We start from the raw sequence: 24,884 nt of genomic DNA on the forward strand, positions 1-24,884 counted from the left end.
GAGTGGCGTGGTGCTGTGAGTAGACCGCTACTGCAGTGGAGCGAAGCTGCGAGCCATGGCCGGAGAGCGCTGACTTTTTTCCCTGAAATTTGGACTTGAAATAACCCGTGAGTAGAATGGAATTTGGACTTTAAAATTTTTGCCTTTAAATTTGGTACGGCCGGGGGATGTGCTAAAGGGAAGTCCGCACCCCCTCTATCTACAAAAGATTTAAAGCAAGGATTGGAGAACTAAGGTGGAGAGATCTTTTTTTTACGGTATGAGTTAAAAGACATTAATTCCATGAATTTGACAGAAGAAGATTTGTGCTGGAGAGTAAGAGTTGAACTTTAGAAGCTTTTGTCTAACCCCCCCCCCCGACCCGGGAGTGTCCCTGTATGTGAGCTGGAGGAAAAGGAACAAGGAGTTTGACAGCTGTCAAAGGAGCTGTCAAACGGGCAGTTAAAGGAAAAATTTTACTGTTCAACATCTCTCTGGACTAAATTTGTTACATTTGAATTAAAGTGCTTGGGAACAAAGTAGTTACAAATAACAAAGCAACAGATTCGTTGGGAAAGGACTATTAAGTAACCAGAATCCCCCTAGGGGAAACTTTGAAACATTACAATGGCTACAGATGGAAAATTACAGGCAGAGATAGAAAGAATGTTTCTTCTCGTGGGAATACTGCAAGAGCAAAGCATGGCTATGAACAAACAACTTATAACCTTGAACTCTAAAACAAGCAACCCTGCTGAATGCATAAAGGATCTGACTGAAATGAAATCTGCAGCTGAACCAGAGGAGACTTTTTTGGAACTGGAGGAGAAGGAAGAAGGAGTTAAGAAACTACAGGAGAGTACCAATTTGAAGCCTACACTGCTAGAACATAAAGAAGAAGATCTTGGGATTACAAATCTGCGAAAAATGTGAAAGTGGAAAGAGGAAGCCCATGGAACACTTGGAATATTGGAACTTAAAAGAAACAAGAAATATGACTGGGGCTTCCTCTTTGAGCATGGGAGATCAGTTGGCTTGTTGCAGCAGTTGTTACCAAGTATTTTGGATGGAAGAAAATTTGATGAGACTGTGCCAGAGCTCCTTCGAGAACTGAGGGCCAACAAAGAGGGCTACCAACAAAACCGGCAGAGAGAGACTGACAGAGACTTGAAGGCCTCTGATGTGAGGAATCCAGGCTAAGAACTGTTTTGTGGACACTTATTTGGGAAGGGACAGAATCCAGGGTAGGGAGGGAGGGGAGAACAGAATTTCAAAACTTTTATGACTTTTGTGTTTGGCTATTATGACCTACATTTAATATAAAAAGGGGGAAATTCATGGAAGGGAATTTGGGTCGACCTTAGAAAAGGACTTAATATTTATAAGAAAATTGGACAAGTAAAATTTGGCCAAGTAATAAGAATTAATTTTAAAAATAACAATAATATGTTAAAGAAGAGAGATAAGAACCTGCTGAGCTAATTATTGGATTTGGGATGTATGAAGGGGGGTGGGGGGAAGTCAGGGAGTGGGGTTAAGAAAGTAAGGTTATGAAATTATACATGTTTTATTTTTGTTTTTATCTGTGTGTCTTCTTAAAATGTGAAAACCCAATAAAAATTATTTAAAAAAAGAGAAATAGCAGACCTGACTGTGGCCCTCCAGGTCACTCAGGCCGTGCCCGCACTGGCCTCGCTTCATACCCAGAGCATTTCTGCCTGGCTGGAATATGTCATTGAACTCTGAACATGCCTCTTGCTTGTCTGGATGTGGGATAGTGTGGGTGTGGATGTGTAGAGAAATGGGTCCTACTTTACAAAAAGTCAAAACTGTGTTTGTTGCTCTGCTGAAAGGAGCAAGCCAGGAGTAAATCACACTGTACACATTGCAGTTAACTCTTTACAGTGGTACCACGGGTTACATATGCTTCAGGTTACATACGCTTCAGGTTACAGACTCTGCTAACCCAGAAATAGTACCTCGGGTTAAGAACTTTGCTTCAGGATGAAAACAGAAATTGTGCGGCAGCAGCGGGAGGCCCCATTAGCTAAAGTGGTGCTTCAGGTTAAGAACAGTTTCAGGTTAAGAACGGACCTCTGGAACGAATTAAGTACTTAACCTGAGGTACCACTGTATTAGCAAGAACTTGCACAGACTTGGTGGAGTGTCAGGCCTAATGAGCACAGGAACTAATCCCTGGTAGGTCTTGCCTCCATGGATCAGGTGCCAAGACTAAAGATCCCTGCCTCCTCACAGCTGTCTATGTATCCTCCTCTTCAGAGTCTATCTTTGCTCCTCCCACTACATGCCTCTTCTGGTTCTGGGAGGTTGGGAGGCAGGAGGAGCTTGTCAGAGCAGGAGGGGGAGACACCCATGACTCTTCACCAGCCAAACTCATCCCTGCCTCTCCAGATTCCACCTCTGCTTCTGCTTCAGTACTGGTGTAGTGGTTAAGAGCGGTGGACTCATAATCTGGTGAACCGGGTTCGCGTCTCCGCTCCTCCACGTGCAGCTGCTGGGTGACCTTGGGCCAGTCACACTTCTCTGAAGTCTCTCAGCCCCCCTCACCTCACAGAGTGTTTGTTGTGGGGGAGGAAGGGAAAGGAGAATGTTAGCCGCTTTGAGACTCCTGAAGGGGAGTGAAAGGCGGGATATCAAATCCAAACTCTTCTTCTAAACTCTTCTTCTCTCTGCCACTGACTCTCCCAGCTCATTAAGCCCTGTTACCCCTTAAGCTTGTGATGCCTCCTCTTCCTATTCATCTCTTTCTTTCTTCTCATTGTTGTCCCACTACCACTCCCTAGGCTCTGAGCCTTCTTCCCTGGGGGATTCCCTAGCTGATGCCTCCCCCCCCCCATTCCTCTGCATCCAACCAGTCCATGAACATCTGCCCATTTTAGCCTCTGGCTCCACCTACCACTGGCATGTTGGAAGGTTCCCCTGAAGGGAATGAGGCCCTCAGACCAAAAACAAGTTTCCCACCCACAGCCTAGGGAGCCTTTCCTATTAGGTGACCTAAAAACAACCCAGATAAAGAAATCCATATAAATAAATAAGACTCCCGCTGGAACAGGTTAAAGGTTCACCTAGTCTAGCAACCTGTTTCCTACAGTGGGATGCCATTGGGGAATCCACAAGCAGAGCTAATAGGCAGCAGCCCCCTCCCCACTACCATTTTTGCTCCCCAGCAACTGGTATTCACAGGAATACTGCCTCTGAACATAGAGGTTTTCTTTAGCTGTCATGACTAGAAGCCATGGTCCTAGTCCCCATTGTTGTAGCTCAGTGGCAGGGCATCTGCTTTGGATACAGAAGGTCGCAGGGTTGATCCCAGGCATCTCCCAGTCAGCCTGGGAATGTCATCAGCCTGAAACTCTGGAGAGGCACTGCTTGTCTGTATTGAGTTGCATAGACCAATGGTCTGATTCAATATACCGTATTTTTCACGCTATAGGGCGCACCGGCCCATAGGGCGCACCTAGTTTTTTTTTTTGGGGGGGGAATAAAGAAAAAAAAGTATTTCCCCCCAGGCGCAGGGCTGGGGTGGGGGAAGCCCGAGCTTCCCCCAACCCCAGCCCCCAGAACAGGCTGCTTTCTGCAAGCCTTGGGAACTCCCGCCGGGCTCCCAAGGCTTGTGGATAGCTTCCTGAAGCCTGAAGAGCGAGAGGGGTTGGTGCGCACCGACCCCTCTCGCTCTCCAGGCTTCAGCAAAAGCCTGCATTCGCCCCATAGGACACACACAAATTTCCCCTTCATTTTTGGAGGGGAAAAAGTGCGTCCTATAGGGCGAAAAATACGGTAAGTCTGCTCCCTCCCCCCAAAAAAATCCTTCCATCAGTGCCCCCCCTTCCATCAGTGCCCCCCTCCTGCAGTGTAAATTCTTCCCCAAATTTATGGTAAGTTGTTTTGGAACATCTGAGGAATGTCTGTATATTTATTTATTTATGCCTTATGTTTTCTTCAAAGGTGGTGTAAATAGTTTCTCCGCTCCCTATTTTATCCTCGCAACAACCCTGTGAGGTAGGTAAGGCTGGGAGGCTGCGATTGTCTCAAGGTCACCCGGGAAACTTCATCATGGCTGAATGGAGATTTGAACCAAGGTCTTCCAGGTCCTAGCCCAACATTCTTACCACTGTGACACCACATTGAGCACGATGGGTCTAAGAAACTCATTCTTTACATATTCGGCAGCACTAACATCTCCAGCAGGTGTGCGCCTGTGTGCCATTTATGCAGATCTGTTTCAGGTAAAATGCAGACTGCTCTTTATTCTGCAAAGCGACGGTAGGTGGCCCTAATTATCTGGATTGCAGTTTGACAGAAAGCAGCATGAAAAGCCCCATCGCGCCTGGACTTCTGGGTAACATCTTTGCTGAGACGGGTGAATCAGGGCTCCATGAGAAGGCCAGCAACAGATTCTAATTGGTGAACCCAAGGAGAGAAAAGGCAGATGATGAGAAGAACGGTCTTTGACTCTGTTTGGAGGAGGAGAGCAGGAAGAGAGGGAGGGAGGGAGAGCCTTATAATGAGCTAACAGAGTGGGCGGCAGAGAGGCAAGATTGTATAAGGGAAGAATGATTCAGGAAAGGCATAAATAGCACTCCTGTATTTCGCCTGTGGCGCTCTCTCTGCCTTGCAACAAGACAAAGATGCAGGGCGCATATTCAAAGGGCCCTTTCAGCTGGAGGGGAAATGCATAGCCACTGAGGATGAGGCTGTGTATTAGGGGCTGCAGTGGTAGCTTGTAATCGTTGGGATCATTGGGATGCTATGTGGGGATGCTGAAGGTAGGGGGAGCCAGAGCCAGTATTGAGCAGTTTGGTTTCTTGAGTTGGCAGATGGGTCAGACTGAATGACCTTTGAGGTCCCTTCCAGAGACTCCATCTCTTAACAGCAGCGCCATGGTATCTATGGTGCCTGGTGGAGCCCAGCAAGGGCAGAACCAGAGCCAGTGGCAGGCTGAGCCAACTAATTCAAGCTTGCTCCCGTACTTCTTCCTGCTGAGTTCTACAATAGGGTTACCAGACGTCCCCGGTTCCCAGGGACAGTCCCCGGATTCACCAATCTGTCCCCAGACAAAATCTGCCCCCAGAATGTCCCCGGATTTTAATTAAGAAGAAGAAGAGTTTTGGATCTGATATCCCGCTTTATCACTACCTGAAGGAGTCTCAAAGCAGCTAACATTCTCCTTTGCCTTCCTCCCCCACAACAAACACTCTGTGAGGTGAGTGGGGCTGAGAGACTTCAGAGAAGTGTGACTGGCCCAAGGTCACCCAGCAGCTGCATGTGGAGGAGTGGAGACGCGAACCCGGTTCACCAGATCACAAGTCTACCACTCTTAACCACTACACCACACGGTGTCCCCGGATTTATGCCTGGGGACTTCCGGTGAGGCAACATGGCAGACGCCATGGCAGCAAGCAGCACGGAGGTCCCGGCCACGTCAAAGTTCCAGCCAGCCATTCCGCTGGCTGGGGGGGGGGGGAGGATTTAAACCAAGGTGCGAGCCAGAGAGCTTCTTTCTGGCTCGCTTTCTCGATCAATGCTCGCCCCGAACTTGCGCAGAGCTGCCCGCAGCAGAAGAGCCCACAGTGCTGAATTTAGGGGTGGGGGTGGTGAGCGAGGCACTGAGGTGGTGAAAAAGAGGAGGAGGTTAGCATAGAAAAGAGCTGTGCCATGTTGCGAGACAGAGAGAGAGAGTGAGAGAGAGACGGAGTGTGGTGGCAGCTTCTCACGGGAACAAAGAGGCGCAAAAGTGAAGGCTGAGGGGGGAATGGGGAGGGGAGGAAGGCAGGCACGTGAACAGGCTCCTTTGCTTTCGCTTCCTCCTCTCCCTCCAATGGCCACTGAGGAGATGGTGAGTTTAACAGGGGGCGAGGAAGGCGCTGCGGCACCCCTTGTCCCCGGCGGTGCTGCGCTGCCTTCCCGCTGGGAGTGGGGCGCGGGGGGTGGGGGTTGAAACATTCTCGGGAGACAGGGCCTCCTTCGCTCCCTCCACGCCTCCTCCGGCACCAGCAGCCTCTCTTGTGAAGAGGGCTGTGTGCGAATCCGCTGTTTGTCCACCTCTGATAACGAGACACCACCATGCCAGTTAAATCGCCATAGAGACTGCACTTTCCCTCCCGTGGTCTCCCAGTCATGGGAAGCCGGTGCCTCCTCTGTGTGTTAATGCATGTTTTCCCAAGACCAGTGTGCACCTTTACTCGATCTCCCCCCCCCCCGCAACCAACATCTTTTTTTTGGCGTTTGTGTGTTTGTAGATGGGCTTCTCCACCTGCCTTGTGTCAAGGTGCATGCCCGACAACTTTGGGGTCCCCTCCTCTAAAAAAAGGTCAAGAACTCTGGGCAACACTTTCCTAAAATAAAGCATGAAATTCAAAAAATAAAAATAGTGTCCCCGGATTCCTTGAAAAAAATCTGGTAACCATATTCTAGAAGAGCAACACAGAAACTAAGTAAGAGAAGGAAGCAGACAAGCTATGCCACTCCCTGGACTGGTTATAGGTAAGCAAGCAGGCAGGGGCTGGGGCTGGTTGAGAATGATGGGGAAACATCCTCCCTGAATGTTTAAACATGACACTGAGGTCCAGTGCCAAGGGCCTTCTGGTAGTTCCCTCACTGCGAGAAGCGAAGTTACAGGGAACCAGGCAGAGGGCCTTCTCGGTAGTGGCACCCGCCCTGTGGAACGCCCTCCCATCAGATGTCAAAGAGATAAACAACTATTGGACTTTTAGAAGACATTTGCAGGAAGCCCTGTTTAGGGAAGTTTTTAATGTTTGAAGTTTTACCAGTGGCAGGTGGTGCCTTTTGAGGTTGGTTGGACAGAAGGCTGAGACACCAACAGTAGGTGGCACCAGAATCCAACTCATTCTAGTTCTTTCTTCATCTTCCACCTGAGATCTACAAGTGCTGCACTCAAGACTCAAAGAGGAGGAAGCTGACTGGCAGGGCTACCCCCTGGCGCAAGTAAGAAGGTAGGCAGGTGGGGGCTGCCTGAGTTTGAGATTTCTCTTAATGAACCAAACTCCACCAAATGGCAGTATGTTAATTTGAGAATCAGAAGCACCACACCTCTGAGTACCAGTTGCTGGGGTGAGAGCACTGTTGCACTCATGCCCTGCTTGTGTGCTTCCTATTAGGGTATCTGGTTGGCCACTGTGAGAACAGGACGCTAGACTAGATGGGCCTTTGGCACTTCTTATGTTATTGTGAATCTGCTGCCCTCCTCACTCTTGAAAACTTTAATGTCACTCAGAAGTTCACAAAATAGCCTTTGAATATTTGTTGGATAATCTGCAAACATTTGATATTTGCATCTGATAGTCAATGGCCATTTGTCTTCAGTATTTGATCTTAGGCAGATGAAACTGGATAGTCATCATACATTGCTGTGCAGTATTTGAATAAGAAAAAAAACCTACAAAAATCAGGGCACCAGTGATTTGTGTGTGGCCTCTTTTTATATGCCAAATAATGAAGCAAACTGGGGTGATTCAGGGCTTTCCCTGCCCCAAATGTTGAAGCACAATGCCAATAACCCCCATCCCCAAGATGGATCAGAGCACCCCACAAAGACTTGTGTCTATTCTGCACCATATAGTTCTGTACTTTCTGTATAGCTTTCCCCCCTTTTTTTCGGGGGGGGGGGGTCCTATGGGGCTTTGCTGCCTGTGACACAATGAAGAGACCTGAATTGTTCTTTGTTAAAGCAACATTGTTTTAAGCTGTTTTTAATATTGTGCTTTACCATTGTTACCTGTCCTGGGACCTTAGGGTGAAGGGTAGTAAATTATAATAAAAGTAACAACAGCAGCAACAACAACAACAGAAAAATAAGGCAAGCCTCAAAATGGTACTGGAAAGTAGAAATTGATAAAATCAGAAAATGAAGAAGAAGAAGAAGAAGAAGAAGAAGAAGAAGAAGAAGAAGAGGAGGAGGAGGAGCAGGAGGAGGAGTAGTTTGGATTTGATATCCCGCCTTTCACTCCCTTTAAGGAGTCTCAACGCGGCTAACATTCTCCTTTCCCTTCCTCCCCCACAATAAACACTCTGTGAGGTGAGTGGGGCTGAGAGACTTCAAAGAAGTATGACTGGCCCAAGGTCACCCAGCAGCTGCATGTGGAGGAGCAGAGACACGAACCCGGTTCCCCAGATTACGAGACTACCGCTCTGAACCACTACATCACACTGGCTCCCAGTGCCCTTATAATATGCCTTTACAGAACTCTGCATGATTCTAGATTCAGTTAGGTAGCCGTGTTGGTCTGACGCTGTCAAAATAAATAAAAAAAATAGTCCAGTAGACCCTTAGAGACCAACTCAGTTTGTTCTGGGTATAAGCTGTCGTGTAGTTATCTGAAGAAGTGCGCATGCACACGAAAGCTTATACCCAGAACAAACTTAGTTGGTCTCTAAGGTGCTACTGGACAATTTTAGAACTCTGCATGGTGGAAGATGGGGATAAAACTAGACTTATCTGGTGCCCCCAACCGTTGGGCTCTGCCTTCTGCCCTGCCAGCCCCAGTGGGCACCAGACAGCTCTGCTTTTATACTTTATGCTAACCATTGACTGATACAGTTATGCAACTAGGTCTTTTCTTTCCCTTCATCAACTGCCAGCTGAGTGCAGCCTCATTTTCGGAGAGATTAATCATTCTGACACTTATTTATTTTGTACAAAACACCTCTCTAAGGAGAACCAAGTGCAGCAGCGCAACACACAAGGCATGTAAGTAGCACTTTGCAAATATATTGGCATTGTGCTGTGTGGGTAATAAACTGGAGCAGGAGATAAGACTGATGGAGGAAAAATGGGAACACAATTTGATTGGACTTTGAATTTTTGGCTGTGCCTTCGGATGGACAAGCTACTGCCTGCTTCTGCCCTTCCTGCTACTTCTGTCTGATGGCTCACATGCACTGTCTTGAGAATGAATATTGCCAGCTTTTCACTCCTCCTTCCAAGCTGCTAGCCCTCATGACAGGAGGAAATGGTAGATGAGATAAGAAAAAACTAATATGTCCTGATACTGCTTTTACAATAAAGGGCTGGATACAGATTTTGGAAGGAGGGGAAAGGGTTAATGCAAAAGGCCAAACTACATGTTTTCATGAATGCACAAGTCTGTAGGGTTCTGTGTTTCTAGAAGCAGGGTTTCCATCAGAAACCAGTATTCTGTTTCATTGCAAACCTGGTAGACTTGAGACCTGTCACTTTAAGGGTGACAGGTAGGGTGCAGATCTGGCTTGCATGAGCTAAGGGCCAACCCCTGTCCATCCAGTCGTATAGCAGTGTTAGGGAACTTTTTCAGCCTGGGGGGCGTCACATTCCCTTCTGGGCAGCCTTCTGAGGGCCACATACCAGAGGTGTGCAGGGCAAGAAGCAAAACCAGGCAGAAGAATGAATGTAAACAATAGGCTAGTTTCTACACACACACCTCTCTCCATCCTCCATCCAGGCAAGCAAGAGGCATTATCAGAATTCGACACATCCCAGACAAAAACACTCTCTGGATGCACAGCAGGGCCAGTATGGCCTGAGGAGAATTCTGAGAGGTAGATAGAGACCTTGCGGGCTGCATTCAGCTGCCAGACCCGAGGTTCCCCACCTTTGCTATAGGGCTATCTTGCAATGCAACCTTGAAAAGGGGCAGACTAACTCACCCATGCTGGCAATGATGCTATGGACTGGCAGCCTTGACGGCCCATCATAGATGCCTCTCCCTGCAAATCCTTTCTTCTTCTGCTTCTCCTCCTGCTTGAAGATGAAGGCTGAGTTCTCCTCCTTTGTGATGTTGATGTAGAAGCATGTGTCGGAGGCACTCAGGATGTGCCGCGGTCCTGGGTTTAGGAGGATGCTTTTATTCTCCTCCCTCTTCACACCCATCAAGCAGACTCCATACCTGAAAGGAGCACCAAAGAGGTCTTGGGTAAAGCCAACGACAGGGGTCCCTTGAGTTACAAACGCCTGAGGTTACAAACGCTTCAGCTTACAAACTCTGCTAACCTGGAAGAGTTACCTCGAGTTGAGAACTTTGCCCCAGGATGAGAATGGAAATCGTATGCCGGCAGTGCAGTGGCAGCGAGAGGCTCCATTAGCGAAAGCACGCCTCAGGTTAAGAACAGTTTCAGGTTAAGAATGGACCTCCGGAACGAATTAAGTTCGTAACTAGAGGTACCATTGTACTTGGCATGATCCAGTCCCAAGCTGGAAGCCCAGGTTGGTGTGTATGGTTCTCCTCCTCCTCCTCCTCCTTCTCCTATAACCAGTGGTGGAGGAAGGGGGGGGGGGTCTGCCCCGTGTGCCATCTCTGAGGGGGTTGACAAGAAGGCACCCCGCAGGGGCTCACCCTGCCACCCCTGGGCGCGGCGGCGTAAGCCACCGCAGCCGCGTACAAAGGATCCCTCTGCCGCCGCTGCCGCCACGAACAGAGTATCACACCGCCGTCCGAGATCCTAGTCCAACACTCTAACCACTACATCACCTTTAAAGCAGCTTTGTAGGCAATCCTTGGCTGGAGAACTGCATTGCAATATTCGGAGGAGTGTGCATAGGGAAAGACAGTTGCGTTTCAGCTCTTGTGTTTTTTTGGAAAGTACAAATTAGGTAGGGCTGCATTTAAATCTGAGCTGAATAGATTTTCTCCCAGACCCCTACCTAGGTGAGAGACAGGGATGCCACAGGGTTAGATGCCATACCTAACCATATTTAGTGTGGGCATTTTCTAATTTTGTAATTTTATATGCTTTCGAGTGATTTTTTTAAAAAAGAAATCACTTAATGTACTTTAACGGCATGCCAGCAGCCTTATACTCAGTGCAGTTTTGAAAGGCTCAGCCCACCATCTTGATTCAAAACAGAGTCCAGCTGTATCCAAACACACATGAAAGCCTCCTCCTTGATCTCAAGAACCATCATGCCAAAATTGCTTACGGTATCTTGAGAGGTGTCCAAAAGCATAGCAATAAATAAACAAACAACACCCCCGAATATATAATAGATGACCTTTTGTATTGATACTTAGTTCCTCACTTTGGAAAGGGCTTTATTCCTATGGAATCACAGAACATCAAAGCTGGAAGGGACCTCCAAGGGTCATCTAGTCCAACCCCATGCAATGCAGCAATCCCAGCTAAATCCTGAACAGTGGAGTGTAAAATAAACCATATAATATCACATTGTCAGGCTTTTCCTCTCACTTTTTGTGGGCATGGAAGGATGCATAGGTGAAACTCTTCCCTTCATACTCCATGAAGAACTTGCTGTCGCCCATCCGGATGTGGTAGACCTCATTGCCAGAGCAGCGACCATACATCCTCTGCCACTGCTCTGGTGACTCCTGGCCCTCTCTGGAAACAGATCAGAGGAGGAGGAGGAGAAGAAGAAAAACACCTCTTAGTAACTGGATGGAGTTGGATCCAGAATCCATAGCATGCTCAGCATGCTTTATCTGTTTAGACAAAATAGTTTGCTTTGCCAAATGAGTAACAGAACAAATTGGGCAAGTGCAGATGAATGGCAAAACAAATGAGACCTTGAACAAAAATGAATGGGGGATAATGCAAGAATAGGGGGCTGTTTTTGGTCTGAGGGCCTTCCAGGAAACTTCCAGGGGCCGGAAGCAAAAACAGGCAGACCAATGAATGCAAACTTTACCTTTGTCTAGTAGGCTAGTTTCTACACACACACACACAGCTCTCTCAACCTTCCAACCAAGAGGCGCAATCAGAGCTCAAGGAACATTCTAGCCAGGCAGAAAAAGCTCAGGGGAGGTGTGAGGAAGAGCAGTGAGAGGTGTGGCCCAGGGAGAGTCCTAGGGACCAGACAGGGGTCTCGGCCTGAGGTGTCTCCAACCCTGATGTAACAAAATGGTCATGTTCTTGTATATCTTTATGACTTCCAGGATAGGCACCAATGCAGAGAAGAAACTTCCTGGAAATTGTGCTGAAAGCCAAGCTGAATGAGAAGTGATGAAGACAATTGGTACAGCCACACTTGGCTAAAGACTGGTGGTATACTAGCTGGTGTTATCATTAGGCCAACCGGGCAGCCACCTGAGGCACAGCCCTCATAACTGCACAGTACTGACCTTTGAAGGGCGCAGTTTTGTACAGATTAGTTTTTGCTTTATCTGTGCTGTGAACTTACAGCAATAGCTCAAGGGCTTCCAATGTCAATGCTGCCACAAGGAGTATTTCTCTTCACACCACAACAAAAAATCCTGGGTGTGTGCCTAATTCCTGTTTCTCAGAAGTAAGTCCTAGTCAATCCATCTCAGTGGCTGCTCCCAGACTTTGGAACTCCCTTCTTAGAGAAGCAAGACTGACTCCTTTTCCTTCCACCTGCAGGTGAAGACTCTTTTATTTCTGCAGGGTATTGGGAACTGGCTGCTTTTAAGGAAAGGCTTTTAAGAGTGCTGTGCTGTTTTTATCTGTATTTTAATGGGTTTGTTTTTATATCCATTTAACTTTGCTATATTTTAAATCCTTTTTAAGCATCAGCTGTTATATATGTTGTTAGCTTTCTGCGTTTTATTCATGTTTGCTTTAATTTTAGTGAGCCACCTTGAGTCCTGGTTCTGGGAGAAAGGCGGGATATAAATAATAATAATAATAATAATAATAATAATAATAATAATAATGATGATGATGATGTTTCCATTGTTCTAAGCATCCTTCTCACACTTCCAGTGTCCGTGGCCAGTGGGGAACGCAGTTTCTCAAAGCTCAGACATATAAAAACTTGCATGCATTCAACAATGTAGCAAAAGAGACTGGTTGGCTTGGCAACTATATCAATTAAACATGCCCAGGCATCAGCACTTGACCTGAAAGAATCGGTGACAAAATTTGTGAAGGAAAATGCATGCAAGGTGAGATTTTTGATGTGCGTGAAAATGAAACTTTTAAGATGCATAAATTTTAACATCACAATTCACAAGATTATCCAAAATTATTTGTGCCCTAAAGTATTTTCTTTTATTTGAGAAAGATAAGATTGTTGTATTACTTGCAATTTAAAATAAATTTAGTGGTTTCAAATTTTGTGCTCTTCATTTTTTCCACAAAGACATTTTTGTCTGTTTTTCAAAATTGAAGTTAGCAACTTTTTTTGCTGGGGTGAGGATGAAAGTAGTTAGCCTTGCCTAGGGCACAAAATAGCCTGACCCTGGTCCTGGAAGTATATCCCTCTGTGCCATCCTGTAACAATTTGCTTTAGTTGTTCCTACCCTCAAAGCCTAGCCAGCCGAAACTCCAGAACAGGGAAAGTAACTCAAGATGTCATCATTCATAATCAGCAACAAGATCAGTCACTAAACATATTTTATCAAAGCTTGCAATGCATGCTTGGGAGAGATTGGCCCAGAGAGTCCATGAATCAAACATCCTTCCATTGAATGTGCAGGATGCGTTTCTCTCTCTCAATGCCAGCAAGCTTTAGGCTGATGGTGTGTCCTCCAGCAAATGCTCTTTCCATTCCCAGCTATCACGCTCTGAGACAAAACACTGCCTCTTTCCACCTTTCCATTTATAAAAGAGCTTGGTGGAACAATTCAGCATGGCATCATATCAATAAGAACAGGCACCCCCAACCTTCGGCCCTCCAGATGTTTTGGCCTACAACTCCCATCATCCCTGACCACTGGTCCTGTTAGCTAGGGATCGTGGGAGTTGTAGGCCAAAACATCTGGAGGGCCGTAGGTTGGGAATGCCTGAATAAGAAGCTTCATTCCCACTTGAAAATATAATGCCCAAGTTTCAAGGAAGGGGTGTAGTTCAGGGACAAATCATACACTTCACATGCAGAAAAGTCCCTGGTTTGAGCCACAGCATCTTCTGGTAGGGCTGGGAATGTCTCCTGGTTGGAACCCTGGAGAGCTGCTGCCAGTCAGTAAAGAGGAAACTGAGCTGGATAGATTAATGGGTCTGACTTGGCATAAGGCAGTCTCCTGGTTGAACTAGTCCTTTATTCAGCACCATAAGAACTGGAATCACACTTTGTTTTTAGAGGAAGGGCCACAGCCCAGTGGCAGAGCAGAAAGTCCCAGGTTTGACCTATAGAATCTCTGGGTAGGTCTGGACATTTCCCTTCCTGAGACCTGGACAGCTGCTGCCAGTCAGTGTAGACATCAGTGAGATAGGTGGACCAATGATCTGACTCAATATAAGGCAGCTTCCTGTGCTCCTAAAGGTTTTGGTTTGACCCCCAACATTTCTGGTTTGTATCATGCCTTCATATTATATCATGTGTGTTAGCACATGCATAGAATCATATATTTTTATGCATATTTAGATCAGGGCTAGCTAAGTTGTGGCTCAGAGACTGTATCTGACTCTCATCCAACAATTCGTTGGTGGTGAAGAATTGTCTATTTTATTAAAAAGACAAAAACAAAACAGTGAGCTGACCTCCTTGTGGGAGGTGTTGGTGCTAATCTCCACTGTCATGATGGTTTGGGTGGAGATGTTCCAACCATTCTGCTCCAACCCTGCCTATCAGACTTATTGGACACACCCACTTTCACTTTGACCACACCCTCCGCTAGCATGGGGCACTCAGGAGGCTAGATAACAGCCAATGTGAAAAAAAGTTAGCCATCTTTTTGATCTCAGGAGGGTGGGTCATTTGAAATCTATCCACTAAGGAGGGAAATGGTTTAATACACATCTATTTGCAGCATTTGCTTTCAGGGCACAGAATGCATATAATAATAATAATAATAATAATAATAATAATAATAATAATAATTTATTATTTATACCCCACCCATCTGGCTGAGTTTCCCCAGCCACTCTGGTCAGCTCCCAATCAAATGTTAAAAACAATACAGCATTAAAAACAGATTCAAACCACTTCCTCCCTACCAGCCTTCCCTTGGTGACAGTGCCCATCTATCTTCACCCTGCCTGACTCTTGCTGGTCATTCAATTACTTACTGTCCTCTGGATGTATGAACAAGGAGGGTTATTAGCGTTGAGGTAGCTGGGCAGACACAATTCAGAGCCAGCATGGCGTACTTACATTCCTCTTCACACACCACGTGATCTGAAATTAAGAGAGGCCTTCCCATTATTCCCAAAGCACAAGGATTTGAGGCACCAAACACAGTGTTTCCCCTTCCTTCCCACGCAAGGGCCTCTTACCCGCCAAAGCCCCTGTTCTTTGTACTGCTGCATTTACAAGAAACCAATGGAAATACTTGTTTTAAAACTCTTCAGACAGTTTACAAATCTTCAACAAAACAGGAAATTCCCTGTTGTGCTGCTGATTTTCAGTGTCTGGCTAAAGCTATACAGTACAATCAATTTGCTGGGAATATTTTTTTTTGGGGGGGTGGGGGTCCACAGCATCTATATACTTGAAATAATTTAGCAAAATGATTGCACCGAACTATATCTCCTTCATCCCTGAGGGTGAGTAACAGGTGCATCACATGCCCACGGATACAGAAGGCTTCATAAACCATGATCAAGTGAGACTATGGGCAAAACAGGAATCTCCATTCACAAGAAAACCTGAAGCCTTTAATGTTGAGGTGGAGAATCTGTAACCCTCCAGATGGTGTTGGATTCCATGTATCATCATAATCCTCTATTGTTGTTGTTGTTGTTGTTGTTGTTGTCGTCATCATTATCATCATAAACTCCACCACCACCTTCATTTAGATTTCCTGTCTGCCCTTCACCTTAAGGTATCAGGGTGGGTTACAACAACAGCAATAAAAAAGTCTCTGGGTAGGGAACAGCTATGGGGCTGCCATAGAGAATGCCCTCATTTGAGTTGCCACCCCACTGAACTTCTGAAGGAGGTGGAGCAACGAAAAGGGCCCCCTCTTCTGATCTTAAGACTCCAGAAGTTATGTAAGGGGTGATTTTTCAGATATTTGGATCCTATGTCATGTAGGATCTTAAATATCAGAGTGAACACTATGACTGAATTCGTTAACAAAATATATACCGTATTTTTCGCTCTATAAGACGCACCAGACCACAAGACGCACCTAGTTTTTGGAGGAGGAAAACAAGAAAAAAAATATTCTGAATCTCAGAAGCCAGAACAGCAAGTGGGATCGCTGCAACAGTGAAAGCAGCCTGCATTTGCTCCATAAGACACACACACATTTCCCCTTACTTTTTAGGAGGGAAAAAGTGTGTCTTATAGAGCAAAAAATACGGTATGTGCCACTTGGTTGCAATAGAACTTCAAAATGGAAACCAGTGCAGTTGTTCTAGAAAAGGGGTTTGTCATCTCTGGATGGAACACCAATCAGTAATCTGGCCACCGAGTTTTGGACCAGTCAAAAATTCCAAATCTTCTTCAAGGGCAGGCCCACACAGAGCACACGGCAACAATCCAGCCTGGAGGTTACCAGAGCATGAAGTACAGTGGCCAAGTCATCTCTGTCTAACAGCGGCTGAAGCAGTGGCTGGTAGCCACTGACAAACTTATCCTCCTTCGCCATGCTCCTTTTAGGCTGCTGGTTCCTCATTGGTTCTCTCTCTCTCTCTCTCCCCCTCCCAATTTCTCCCTGTCTTTCTTTGGCTTATATCAATGCAGAATAACTGGCTATTTCTTCTGAATGCAATTCTTCCTTGCCATTTCCAAGATACAGGAAAGGGTCACAGCATGGGATTCAGCCTGTCAGCAACACCCTCCACATGGAGCCTAGAATCTAGTTGTTTGATGCCCTAGTTCCTTTTCAGATGTTGATTACACACAGCCGAGAAAGTACATTATCTTTCTATTCCAGCCCACCCATGTTTCCAGATGATAGAAAGCAAACAAACAAACCCACCCAGAGAACAAGTGGAAAAGAGGATGAAATAAAGGGTGTGAGAGAGTGGGTGCGGATATTGTGGGGTGCTAAGAATTGGAAGCTGGCAAAGCAGGATGAATACCAGGGAGGAGAGAAGAGACAAAAAGGTAGAAGGAAGAACTAGTCTGGCATAGCAAAAGCCTTATCCAACCTGGTGCCCTCCAGATGTTTTGGACTACAGTACCCATCACACTTGACCAATGGCCATGCCGGCTGAGACTGATGGGAAATGTAGTGCAGAAAAGTTCATTTTAAAGCTAAAGAATAATCAGAAGGGAGAGTAAGAGGAGCCCAGAAGTCATCCATCAATAGTTAGCACCTGAGTGGCAGACAGCAAGAGAAAGGACAAATATGTAAATTTAATTTTCTTTCCATTTTGTTTTTCAATCTTGCATTAAGTTCTCTACATTCTGTTTCAGTTTTTTTCCATAGTCTTATATTTATGGCATTGAGTGAATTGTCAAGATTGTTAGCTATCTGTGAGATAGTCTTCTAGAATAGAATAGAATTTATTATTTATACCCCGTCCATCTGGTTGGGTTTCCCCAGCCACTCTGGGCGACTTCCAACAAAGTATTAAAATACAGTAGTCTGTTAAACATTAAAAGCTTCCCTAAAGAGGGCTGCCTTCAGATGTCTTCTAAAAATCTGGTAGTTGTTGTCAGGGGTTCAGGAGCAGAGGCACAGGGAAGAGAGGAGATGGAGAGCGAAGGGGAAGAATCCGAGGGGAGCGTAGGAGAAGAGGACAGTGGATCGAGGGATTCCATGAGCCTCTCCAGCGAATCAGAAGATTCACAGAAAGGGGCGCCCGTGGCCAGGGGTAGGGGGTTCCCAAGGGGAACGTCCCAGGAGCAAGGGGGCAGCAGGGACTCCCAGAGCAGTAGTTGGAAATCAGGACCAGCTTCCCCACCAGAGCAGAGTGGGGGGGGGGAAGAGTCCCAAGGATCAGGGCCAGTGCATTCCCCACCAGGGAGAGAAGATAAGGCAGGGCTGACCACACCTCCATCGGAGAGTCAGACAACGGAGGGGAGGTCAGATCCGGCCAGTATCCCGGAAGGGGGAAGCAGTGACAGAAGTAGTGTAACGGTCAGGAGGAAGGTCACTGGGTTGGCGCGAGAGGCAAGTTCAAATGTACAGGAGCGCGGGACAGCAGAGAATGAGGATTGGGAACCTGGTCCTAAAGCCCGCCGGAGGGTGGGGGAGCAGCTAAGCGACTCAGCGTCGGAAGAGTCCAGAAAGGGCAATGCCCCAGCGGGCAGGAGGACCCAGAGGAGGAGAGAGCAGCGTAAAAGGTGGAGCCGGGCTAGGATCTTAAACTGGTGTCAGAGGGGAGGAGACTCAGACGGTACTTCGCCGGTCTAGGCTTTAAGACGTAGAGCTGCGCACTGCGGCTTTGAAATGGAAACTAAACCTCAATAAAGACTTTTGTACATAACGACAGCGTGGCGTTGGTCCTCTGTGAGCTGGGACCTAGAGGCAGCTCTGACAGTTGTTCTTCTCTTTGACATCTGGTGGGAGGGCGTTCCACAGGGCGGGTGCCACTACCGAGAAGGCCCTCTGCCTGGATCCCTGTAATGGCTTCTTGCAGTGAAGGAACTGCCAGAAGGCCCTCGGTGCTGGACCTCAGTGTCTGGGCAGAATGAGGGGGGTGGAGATGCTCCTTCAGCATAAATAAGAATGAGTATCTGGAGGTCTAACACAACAGCACATCTGTTTACATAGTTGATATACAGGGACCATGCCTTGTCAAAAAGACCATGTTTAGTTTGCCCTTTAGCAACCCTTCTGTATTACGTTAGATGCTTGAAGGAATCAGATCCCAACTCTTCCCTTGCCATCTCATCAGAGGTGAGGGGCAGTGGTGAACAGCATTGCAGCATTAAGGTAAAGGTAAAGGACCCCTGGATGGTTAAGTCCAGTCAAAGGCGACTATGGGGTGTGGCACTCAGCTCACTTCAGACCGAGGGAGCCGGCGTTTGTCCACAGACAGCTTTCCAGGTCATGGGGCCAGCATGACTAACCCGCTACTGGTGCAATGGGACACCATGACAATGGCCAGAGCACACGAAAACGGCGTTTACCTTCCCACCGCAGTGGTACCTATTTATCTACTCGTGTTGGTATGCTTTCAAACTGCTAGGTTGGCAGGAGCTGGGACAGAGCAACGGGAGCTCACCACTGTCGCATGGATTTGAACCGCCGACCTTCAAATTGGCAAGCCCAAGAGGCTCAGTGGTTTAGACCACAGCACCACCCAAGTCCCACATCTTTACCTATTGCAGCATTATATATAAGGGGTGGATGTAGATTGGCATCTATTGACATAAGGGTTCCCCCCCCCCCCATGCGACTGACATAAGCATGTAACTCAACAGGTTTCATTGGAATCAATCCATGCTATCTTTCTACAAAATTAAGAAAAAAATCTAAATAACTGAAACAATATTATATTCACACTTAGTTCTATTGTTTTCTATCTGTTTTGGATATAGTTCTTAAATAACCTTTTTCTATGCTCCTTTTCTATGGTTTTTTTGAAACTAGGTGGGTGTTTTTTTGTAATTGAGACTGTATGTGAAATATTTTATGTGATGGATTATGTGTTTGGGTTTTTTGTAAAGAGGTAAGGATCCTTCCCCTCACTCTTTTTTGTTTTTCTGTGTAGTTTAAAACTAATAAACGTAGTTTTTAAAATTAAAAATATCCTCATGCAAATTTGGTGTAGTATAAGGTCCGTATAGTTAAAGCCATGGTTTTCCCAGTAGTGATGTATGGAAGTGAGAGCTGGACCATAAAGAAGGCTGGTCGCCGAAGAATTGATGCTTCTGAATTATGGTGCTGGAGGAGACTCTTGAGAGTCCCATGGACTGCAAGAAGATCAAACCTATCCATTCTGAAGGAAATCAGCCCGGAGTGCTCACTGGAAAGACAGATTGTGAAGCTGAGGCTCCAGTACTCTGGCCACCTCATGAGAAGAGAAGACTCCCTGGAAAAGACCCTGATGTTGGGAAAGATTGAGGGCACAAGAAGAAGGGGACGGCAGAGGACGAGATGGTTGGACAGTGTTCTCGAAGCTACAAACATGAGTTTGACCAAACTGCGGGAGGCAGTGGAAGACAGGAGTGCTCTGGTCCATGGGGTCACAAAGAGTCGGACACGACTAGATGGCTAAACAACAACAAAGTCATATAACGACAGAGAAGAACATGACGGTCAATCTAGTCCAGCATCCTGTTCTCGCAGCCCTATGCCTCACTCAGAAACTTAGAAGCAGGACCTAAGCACAACTCCCCTCCTTTGGTTTCCAGCAACTGGTATTCAGAAGCATTACTTTCTCTGACCCAGAAGGCAGAGCATAGCCATCATGACTAGTAGTCATTGATAACCTTGTCTTCCACAAAGGCATCTAGTCACCTGCCGCATTCTGGATTAATTGCAGTTTCCGGGTCACCTTCAAAGGTAGCCCCACGTAGAGTGCATTGCAGTAGTCCAAGCGGGACTTCCATCATTCACCTTCATTCCCTGAGTTCTAGTCTTATGAGAGGCAGACAAAAACTTTTCTCTACCCAACTACTCCACGCCATGCATTAGTTTATGAACTTCTATCATGTCACTTCTCATGTGCTTTATCTCTAAAGTAAAATGAAACAAGAAGAAACAGGACAGTGGGGAACCCTACCAGCAAATTTTACATGAAACTTATTCTCTGGCTTCAAAATCTGAACGTAGAGAGGACAATTTGGAGCAAAGTCCTTCACTGCCCAGGCCCTCAGGATAGTCTGATGATCCTACAGAAAGAGAGAAAAACAATAATCAGAAGCCTTCCTTGCATTTATTTTCTGCACTGGACAAATTGTGTTGTGTGAGTTTCACTTCTAAAACTGCAGGGTATACGTATGCTTGAATCGCGCAAGAATTACAAAGCTTTGAAATGTGGCTTTTCCTACTGAACGCGAAATTTCAAAACTGAAATCCAAAATGTGAATCTCAGCATTTGGAACTGTACAGCATAATTCTATACAAGTCTACTCAGAAGTCAGCCCCACTGAGTTAATTGAGGCTTACTCCCAAATAAGCAGGTGAAGGATTGTAGATGTCTTGGCCAGAAAAACACCCAGTTCCCTTGGCTGTTTGACTTTGGCAGGCATCCCAGATGAAATCTCATCCAGAGCTGTCAGTGTCACATGCTATACACCAAATGCAATCAAACCCCAAATAACACCACACAAATACAATTAAAAAAGAAAACAAAAAAGAGAACAAGAAACAAACCACTTTGCCTATTGACAACTGCAATTCCTAGCTTAAAAGAAGTGCTTTGTTTAAAAGTTCTTCCACATTTTTTGATCATTCTCCTCTGAAAAGAAATTGTAAGAAATTATCAAGGAGTGACAGGTGGGTGTAGCTTTGACAGCTCATTTCCTGCAGGTGAAGCACAGCCATCAGGAGTGGACCCTCCACTCACCTAGGCTCTGTCCTGCTGGGTTCTGCTTTGTCTATTCTACGGGTCAACTATGACAACTGGATGTGATCCAGGGGTCCCCTGATGTCCTCATAAGGATAACAGATGATAGACAGGCCCCACTCACAAGTCAAAGTACGCCCCCAGGGGTTGGGTTGAGGAGTCAAATTTCTGGCCCAAGAGACCAAAATAGTTCCCCACCCCCGGTGTAGAGAATAGTTCCAGTTTGGGGAGGCTATTGGGAAAGACTATTCCCAATCTCAAAACCGTCAGGTGAGAATTGCAAGAGCAAATGCTCTTCAGCTCTCCTTTATTTGTCCAGGTATTTTCCCCAACAGAAACTGCTTCATCAGGAAGAGAGTTAAGCCTTGAAACAGCCAAGCTGATTGTCCAGGACTTACAGCAGCTGTGCGGTCCACCTCATTTCGGCTGCTCAGAATGAAACAAGCTTCACCATTGTCCATCCTGAAAGCATAAAAGATTCTGTCAATCAGACCCAACAGGAGGTCAAATTCCAGATAAAAGCAGGAGGGCAGAGTCTGTGTCTCAAAGTCCTTTATCCGCAAAGCCTTTGGCTTAACCTTTTAATCCCCATCCCGATAGCAACAAAATCCAAATATTTGGGTAACTTCCTTTGATCACTTTTGTTGACCTTAAATCTCCCCACATCCTTCTGTTCTCTCCCCACACCCCCACACCAATTTGGAATGTCTACATGCGTGTACAAAACGCTGGATGCAACCCACCAAATAGGATGTATTTCAGGATTACACAGTCTATTAAGTGCTATGTACATTGATGGCAAGGTACAAATAGTGGGTTGTATCCCATGTTAGAGTAGATTCATTGGAACTAACGGGCATGACCAGTGCTTTTTTCCTAAAAAAAATATGTTTAGGGGTACTCTCATTTTGACTCAAAAAAAAATGATCATTTTATAGTTCAAATCAGGAAAAATAAATACAGTAAATGGACAAAAGTACAAAGATTCACAAAATGTTTAGGGGTATACGTACCCCTGCATACCCCCAGAAAAAAGCACTGGGCATGACTAACTGTGACTCATTAATTTAAATGGGTGTACTCCAAGTAGACCTTAGTTGGATACAACTTTGTGTGTGTGTCTCTCACACACACACATCTTTACCCAGGTAGCAAAAGTTGAATCCAATTAAATTTTACTCAGAATATGCACATGTTTATAAATTTCAATGGGTTTACTCAGAGTAGGACTAGCACAGGAATATAGCTGTGGGTGCAATTCTTCCTTTGCTGACCCCTTCCCTCCAGATCCCTCACCTTTCCTCAGTTGTTCCCTGGGATGAACTCTAAGACTGTAAGTTTACTAGGTCAGAAATCTGCCTATTTTCAGATGGATGGCACTAAGTTAAGAACAACATTACTACTAGTAGTACATAAGAACATCAGAGGAGCCCTGCTGGATCAGGCCAATGGCCCATTTAGTCCAGCATTCTGTTCTCACTGTGGCCAACAAGATGCCTGTGGGAAACCTGCAAGCATGCAGCGGCGTAGCGTGGGTTGTCAGCACCCGGGGCAAGGCAAGTAATTTGCGCCCCCTAACCCGGGGCAAGGCAAGTAATTTGCGCCCCCTAACCCGGGGCAAGGCAAGTAATTTGCGCCCCTAACCCCTAACCTGCCACCGCTGCCAGCTTCTTCTTGCTGCTGCCTGGGCTGGGGTATTTACGGTAAGGTAGCCACGGCGGCGGCGGTGGGTCCGTGTCAGGTGATCTGAGGCGAGTTGCCGCTGGCGCTGCCGCCCAAACGACGCCGCTTGCCCGGAGGAGGAGGAGGACAGAGAGGCGAGGAAAATGCAACATGGCCCAGCAGCTGCAGCAGCAGCGGCGGTGGCGGGGCTGTGAGGAGGGGCTGCCTGGCGCGCCCTCCGCGGCCCTGACACACGGGGACCGCGGCGAGCGCTGAGAGCCGCTGCCTGCCGGACGCCTTCAGCCCGGACGCGCGCACAGCTCGTCGGTTCCGCGAGACATGGGGCTCTGCTATAGCCTGCGCCCAAGGCTCTTCGGCGACTCCGGAGGCGGCGAGCGCGTCCCCCAGATGTTGCACCCGGTGCGGCCGGCCCCCCTGCACCCCCCACGCTACGCCACTGCAAGCATGAGCCCTCTTTCCACTTGTGATCCTCAACAACACATACTGAAGCATCACAGCCTCCAGGTGTGCAGGCAGAGCACAGCCATCATGGCTAGTAGCTATCAATAGCCTTATCCTCCATGAATTAATCTACAGGTGAAACTCGAAAAATTAGAACATCGTGGGAAAGTTCATTTATTTCAGTAATTCAACTTAAAAGGTGAAACTAATATATGAGATAGACTCATGACATGCAAAGAGAGATATGTCAAGCCTTTATTTGTTATAATTGTGATGATCATGGCATATAGCTGATGAAAACCCAAATTAACAATCTCAGAAAATTAGAATATTAAATGAAATCAGCAAAACAAGGATTGCAAATAGAGCAAGACTGGACCTCTGAGAAGTGGAAGCATAGCTCGCTTTGCATGTCATGAGTCGATCTCATATATTAGTTTCACCTTTTAAGTTGAATCACTGAAATAAATGAACTTTTCCACAATATTCTAATTTTTCGAGTTTCACCTTTAAACCTCTTTTAAAGCCATTCAAGTTGGCTATCATCATGGCTTCCCATGGGAGCAAGTTCCTTGGTTAAATTATGCACTGCATAAACTGCTTCCTTTTATTCATCCTGAATCTTCCAAAATGCAGAACTTCATTGGGTGTCCATGAGTTCTAGTGTTATGAGAGAGGGAGAAAAACTTTCCTCTATCCATTCTCTTCATGCCATCATAGTTTTATAAACCTCTACCACACCACCTCTTTCTTGCCTTTTATCTAAACTAAAAAGTCCTAAATGCTGCAACTACTCATCACAGAAGAGTTTCTCCATCCCATAGATCCTTTTGGCTGCCCTTTTTCAGAACTCTGCAATATCCTTTTTGAGGTGAGGCAACCAGAATTGTACAAGGAACTCCAAATTGCAGCCACACCATAGCCTTTTCCAACCTTACCTGCGATGCCAGGGATTGAACCAGAGGCCTTCAGCATGCAAAACATGGAGCAGAAGCCCTTCCACAAGGATGGGATAAGAAAGAGCGTAACTCAGTAATTCCAATCTTTAACACACCTTCTTCCATGTGATAAAAGAAGCAGGGAAAGGGAGGCTGTCATTCACCGGACTAACACACAGGTATGCAGGTAGACATTGGCAAACAAGTTTAAGCAAAGCATCCAAATCTCACAGATCTCTTTGCGAGGCTGTGCACCTGCTAAGCCCATCTCCCCTTTCCAAACTCACTTTGCTCTCATGAGATCCTGGTCTTTCAGAGCAGATCCCTGGAGATAGATCACCCGTTGAGACCACAGTGGGATCTGCAGGACCCGCCGCACTTGAATATCCATCTCTGTCGGGCACAGGATCACCACATAGTAATCCTGAAAGAGAAGCCTAGAAATATTTAGGAGCACATTTACACAAAAACTTTGGGACTGGCTTAACTAGAAAGGCTTCTCACAGGCACCCACACCCCAGCAAAAAGTCTCCAAATAGTAGGTCTGCAAGGATGCTGCAA

The 24,884-nt window shown here is 46.4% G+C and overlaps 1 protein-coding gene across 6 annotated transcripts in view; it reads right to left on the bottom strand.

Annotated features, from left to right (window-relative positions):
• The window catches only part of KCNT1 (potassium sodium-activated channel subfamily T member 1), a 213,456-nt gene that overhangs the window by 33,343 nt on the left and 155,229 nt on the right, over positions 1-24,884 (bottom strand). For all 6 annotated transcript variants that reach the window (XM_079961943.1, XM_079961948.1, XM_079961947.1 and 3 more), the window contains 6 exons: positions 24,611-24,747; positions 21,660-21,723; positions 20,476-20,584; positions 14,917-15,025; positions 11,179-11,328; positions 9,643-9,881 (listed from right to left, as the gene is read on the bottom strand). In XM_079961943.1, the coding sequence (XP_079818069.1) occupies positions 9,643-9,881; positions 11,179-11,328; positions 14,917-15,025; positions 20,476-20,584; positions 21,660-21,723; positions 24,611-24,747 (808 nt within the window). The remainder of the gene's footprint in view (positions 1-9,642; positions 9,882-11,178; positions 11,329-14,916; positions 15,026-20,475; positions 20,585-21,659; positions 21,724-24,610; positions 24,748-24,884) is intronic.

Source organism: Podarcis cretensis, assembly GCF_951804945.1.
Source record: "Podarcis cretensis genome assembly, chromosome: Z".
Taxonomy (NCBI): Eukaryota; Metazoa; Chordata; class Lepidosauria; order Squamata; family Lacertidae; genus Podarcis; species Podarcis cretensis.